Here is a 6,000-nt window from a genome sequence, read left to right as displayed (position 1 = left end):
ATGCAGAAACATTCTCTCAACCTTGCCAAGAGAACCAAGTAGAATTTGTTTATGCAAAACAAAAGGGCTTTAAAAGTATGCATTAGATGGGAAATACATCAGGGAACAAGAATAATTCATATACCAGAGCACATTCCCTTTGTTAATAAGAGACAAATGGTCCTAAATACTTTCTAAAATTTAGTCTCTCACAAGGTGAGGTGAGGAGAAGAAAGACAGACACCAATAGAAAATAATGACCACCTTTGTCTAGGCAGTAACCAATTGTAAAGGTGACAAGGCATAAAGAAGAGATCTGTAGGTGCTTGTGAGGTCCAAGTTTTGCATTCCAAGGGTCCCACATGGGTGGCTTTTGTGTGCTCAGGGAAAAAGGGCAAGAGATCTGTGACAATGCTTGAATCTTCTGAGTGGCAATAGTTACATACACACAAATGCATTCTCTGCAGCCAGAGCTACAAGGAGAGCAGCTCAGAGAGTATGCGTCCACCACCTCACCCTGACTTGATCTTCCCAAAGAACTCTAAGCAGGCAGTTGCAATTCACATTTTCACCACAGTGTATGTCATTCTGTGACAGAAAAATCAAGAGAGCATACAAATATGAAATCTGACTATAAGTACCCACTGGCAATCGCTGCATTTTTAGATGTTCTAGAAACCCATAGAGGTTTCATACATAAAATACTGCTCAGGACATTAAACTTTGAAAAGGAAGAAAACTCTTCCCAGCTATTGCTATGTTGAGAATACATCCTGAAGTCTACAGCAAAACAACCAAACAACAAGATTAAGAACTTGATTCCTTGAGGCTGCAAAGAATATACAGAACCTGACGTGAGATTTGGCAGTGTTCAACTATCTATGTAAACTGAGGGGGAAAACTGGGAAAGCTCAGTGCTGGAACATAACCCAACAGGAAAGGCAGCAGCACTGATACCGGGAGCTACAGAGAAGGGGCATCTCCAAGTACTCCGTTATACCAAAAAAAGCTGTTTGGCCAGTGCAGATGCAGCAGCTTGGCTGGAGAGTGTCTTCCACTGATTGATCAAAGGGTCCCTAACAAATGGGATGCTCTTCCCCTATCCGTATGATGGAAGACACCTTGCGTCCCTGTGAGGAGCACTTAGTCTTTTTTCTTTAGCCATTCTTCTCCACTTCCATTTCCCTTAGCTTTGTTGCTAAGGGGAAAGATTTTCATTATTCCAGTGAGAAATAAGTAAAGTGCAATTATCCTATGCTTTAACAAAATTCCTAGGAAAGAACCTTTTCTATAGAAAGACTAAAAATTAAAGTTATGTAAATAAATGTGGAGGAAATGAAACAAGTAAGGACATAATAAAAATCTATATCATCCTTGGTTGAAAAAACTGTGTATAAAATATACCATTGTGAATTAGGTATTAAAGCATTTGAGTGACTTTCCTGATTTTTATTTGAATACTAAATATCGACTGAGGTAAAAGCAGGGACTTTGCTTTTTCATTTATGATCCATCAAGGTAAATCTGCAAAAACCATACTACCACCACTAGCAGGAAGGTAGGAATAGTTGCGTAAATGAAGAATTGGCAGTGGCTTACATGAGACATCTTTAATGACTACAGACAAGTTTGAGAGACCCTTTCCAAGTTGTGTGTCTCATCACCTGTCAGAAGAGGTTTTGCCTTGTGTGTTAAGGTGAATGGGACCATGGCAGAGCAGATACAAATGTTCTTCTAAGTAAGGAATCTGTTAAGGTTCGAAAAACAATACTACAGAACTCCCAAGGAGCATCCTTCACGTGGCTTTTAGTGACTTCGCTACTTTGGCACGAGAACAACCACTTAGAGTTGATCTATTTGGAGAGAGCATGGTAAGTAGACTTTAGACTGTTTTCAGGATGAGTATTAGCATTCTTCACCAGTATTTGGCAATCACAGAGAAAACACAGTAAGCTAGATCCATCCACACATAAAGTCACTGGTATCCATTTAAGATGTTTATTCCCCAAAACTACTCTTCTCCACCTCTATTGACCATGAAGTTCAGAAGGATATAGGCTATGAAGGACTATCATTGAGAGAAAATACAAATTGTAGAAAGGCTGAGATTTCCTAAGGCCTCATTTCTCGCCAGTAACTTCCTTGGATATGGTGTCTACATGGCAGAGATAATATGCAGAACTGCCAAATCCCATTTACAAATTAGGCTGTGAAAATTTCCCAGGATAACTGTAGGGTCAAAACTCAGCCATCTTCCTCTCAGTGCAGTCCTCTGCTGGGATTGAAGCATGTATCATGGGTACAAAACCTGGTTGCCCATTTCTAGAATAAAAACCGAACTGAAACTTGATGAAAGAGGATCAGTTCAAATGTCTTTTTTCTTCTTGAATAAGCATCTGAGATGCAGAAAAATCATTTGCCTTTTGTTCTGCTCAGCAGACACAATGATGATCTAACACTAGGTCTGAGAACCATGGCTACAATTTCAAAGCAGCTGCAGATAGAGCTGGAAGATTGTCTGATCAAGATAAACCTCCTACTGCTGCACAGAAGAGCCAGATGCTCATAAAAGATAACCTCTGCCCACTTTTAACAAAAAAATGTGCTATAGCTCAAACTGGAAATCTTTCACAGATCTTTCCCCCTCTGTATTTTTTAAAGTTCATTTAGCTTTTCTAGTTTGTTTGTTCCAAGAAACAATAATAGAATTATGCTTAAAATACATAAATTACATAAGACAGAAAATCAATGTGCTAAAAGCAGCATTTTGCTTATTTAACATGCATTTACAGTTTAAATCCTGCCCTTCACCAAAATTTTCCTTACTTAACTGTGCATGGTCAGATTTTCATTTTTGTGTTCTGATCTATATCTTTTTTTCCCCTCAGTCTGCAAACTGAATATGGAAATAGTTTACAGGTGGTCATTGGCAACTTTGACACACTACTGAAAAATCAAGGCTTTGTTACAGCATTAAGGTATAGTTGTAAAGGTACGAGATAAATGATAGCCAGGCATGCAGAGGCTGAAATACTATATCTCAGTCTGAGGATTGCTACTTCTCACCTGTGTCAGGAGCAAGAGGAAGAAAGGAGACATGCCCACAAAAAGTGGAGTTACCCCACAAGCAGTGTTTAACGCTCCCCAACTTGGATTTCAGGATTTACCTCCCAAAGTCACAGTCAAATTATGCAAATGACAGTGTGAGTGCTGAGGAAGCACTGAAGTGGCACCAGTGAAGAGTATTACCCAGATTAACTCCCTGCCCATCCAGCTGTCCCAGCACAGAAGGCTGCTATGCCAGTGCCAGAGGCCGGACCCCCTCCCACTGCTCCCCTTCTCTCAACTAAGGAACTGTGGTGTTTCTGCTGACTTTGAGCTTCATACTGTTCACAATTAGGTCCTTAATGACTGTAAATGTAGACATTGGACCTGAGCACATTGCTGCAAGTGAAGAAAGACAGAACTGCTGTACCTACGTTTACTTTGTTTGCAGAGAAATCATCGCAACAGGTCAGAAACATGTTTAGTAATGACGAATCTCCTAATGGGGCTTTTCAATAGGGCTCCATGACCACGAGCACCTCCTTGATTGACATGATTTGGTGTGCCCTCAAGTTAGCAGGGGCTTGTCTTTCCTTCAGCATAAGAAAGTCCAGGTGGCAGATGACTGCCACAATCTGCAAATTATTTTATTTACGCAACCTGCAGCATAATCACACAATCATTACACTGTCAGTCTAGAAATGAGCCAAAAATATTGCAAGTTCTATTATTTAGATAATTCACATTAAACCAAAGAGCTAGCCACCCATGTGGAACTGAAAATTTTGAATTCCCAGACATCCCAGCACAGTTACTTCGCTTTTACTGGGGAACTTGCCTTTCAAATTTGTGCCAGGCTTTCTTCTATATGCAGCTTATTTTCTGTCCAGCAATAAGTATGAAATGCTAAAGAAGTGCATATAAATTCTCATAAAATTCAAACACATTTTATGCACATTTTATTTATTATAGTCAGGGCTGCTCAGGTAGAAGAAAAAAAAATGCCAAACCAAGCACCAGATCCAAAATTAGCATTTTATTCAGAACGTTGGGGTCAGAGGTGTATCATTCATATTCTGGTACACAATACAGAGGCAAAGCTGTTCTCAGAAGTCTCTCCAGTTTGAAAGCTTCTTCTCCCATCCCTCCCCACCCCCAAAACATACTGTATATTTTCTCGTGCCACCAGTATCAGGCCAACTTCCCTCCCCCCCCTCTTTTTTTGGTACAAATTATGTAAAACTTTTTTGTGCTAAGAACTTTTCTCCCTCCCCAAACCAAAAAAATAATAAAAATAAAAATAAAAAAAATATTGAGTACTCTAACTACAGTTCAACAATTGAATCAATGTCACTTGTTTGCAACCTGTTTTGTAAATACTTTATCCATAAACGAAAGATATAAACATGCAAAAACCTGAATCCATAGTCCAAATAATACATACACGTGTTCTGAAGTTTCTGCACTTCTCCACAGACTATGCCAATAAAACATTATGTACACATACCATTTTTTACAGTGAAGTGGGAAAAAAATACTAGAAATTAAAAAAAAAACAAAACCCAAAAGTGTACATGGATTAAGACCAAAATGTGTCTAACATTCTAGCATTAAGAAAAAAAAATCAATTCTGCTACAAACTGGTGATATGAAAACTCCCTTTATTTGCAACCAGCTGCATAAGTTTTAGAATTTTAGTGAAAAAAGTCCCCTAACATCTAAAACTAGAAGTAATGTACATTGTTCTACCTCATGGTCTTCTCTCCCAGATAATAAAATTGTTCCATGAGGATTTTTTTGTTTATTTTTAATCTCCTTATTTTAATAAAAGCAATGCGATGTAACAAAAGCATGTTGAAGCATATTGTGTTTCACCTTACTCCTCCCCACCCCAACATATTTTGTCTCTTTAATGCATCATTTCATAAATCAGTACCATTAAAGCCTTAAACATAAAACTAATTCCGATCTGAAAAAGGTACAAAAAGGCACATAAAATCCCAGTGCTTCTGTACTGTAAAATTCAAGTGTAACTGAGCTCAATATTTTTTTCCAAACAGCATTGGATCACTGATATTCCACGGAGCCCAAATTGGTTTGCAGCCTAAGCCAAAGCCTTCAGCAAGCACTTGTGCTAGTAGACTACAAAGTTAAAGCCTAGCTTCTGTATGCTTTTGGGGAATATCAGTTGAAATGTTTGTACTTGTCCAAAACCAAAGTTCACTTTGAAGTTCAGTCATCGCCTCCACCGTACATATCAGCAAGTTTCTTGAAACGTGGGCCCCAGTCATTTAGGTAGTCATAGTCTTGCTCACCACCACTACTTGAGGAGTTAAGAGAGCTCAAGGATCCAGCAGTGGAGCCACTTCCTTCATAGTCAAAGACTAAGAGGGAGTCATATGGTGGGGCTGTAGGGTCATTGTCAGCTGCTTTAAGTCCCTGCAAGAAGGAGAGGGAGAAAAGAAGATTAAGTTCTGTATCTGAGAACAAGACAAAACATAACTGGAATACTGCAGTGCAGTCATCTATTAAGCAGCACCTGAGAAAACAATGTTCTTCCTCTTCTCCTGTTCAGTGCAAAACAGGACAGTTATTTTTGTAACTCCTTTTAGAATGACCAGGTTTCCAGCATTACAGCACTGGACATTTCAAATGTAGCTGCAATTACAGGTCTAACAAAACCTTAAGAGAGCATCATGGCACTGGGACCAAAGCTAATAAATAAACAGTTTCAGAGCTATACAGCTCACAACCTGCAGCATGGGCAAAATGAGAATGGTTAAGCAGACAGACGGGGAAGGAGAAATAGGCATGTTTGCAGAGATTCCCTTTAACAGCCATCTCACATGGCCAATAACATACCCACTGACTTTTCTGGCCTGCAGTTCATTTGCATGTGCCAAAATCCTTATTTAGTTAGTCCTGTAAATTCATGCACCTCTGTAGGTTGCTGAGAGAAAAAGGTACGGTATGTTG

The 6,000-nt window shown here is 39.2% G+C and overlaps 1 protein-coding gene across 1 annotated transcript in view; it reads right to left on the bottom strand.

Moving 5' to 3' along the window:
- Window positions 1-4,042: 4,042 nt before the first annotated feature.
- Window positions 4,043-6,000, bottom strand: part of CDH2 (cadherin 2) — a 116,143-nt gene continuing 114,185 nt past the window's right edge. Inside the window, exon 17 of the mRNA XM_029959381.1 lies at window positions 4,043-5,463. Within this exon, the coding sequence (XP_029815241.1) occupies window positions 5,257-5,463 (207 nt within the window). The 3' untranslated portion in view covers window positions 4,043-5,256. The remainder of the gene's footprint in view (window positions 5,464-6,000) is intronic.

The sequence above is a fragment of the Manacus vitellinus genome, unplaced genomic scaffold (assembly GCF_001715985.3).
Source record: "Manacus vitellinus isolate BGI_N305 unplaced genomic scaffold, ASM171598v3 scaffold_1_pilon, whole genome shotgun sequence".
Lineage (NCBI taxonomy): Eukaryota > Metazoa > Chordata > Aves > Passeriformes > Pipridae > Manacus > Manacus vitellinus.
Note: the sequence above shows the minus strand (reverse complement) of the source record. Positions and strands in the feature narration are given on the sequence as shown.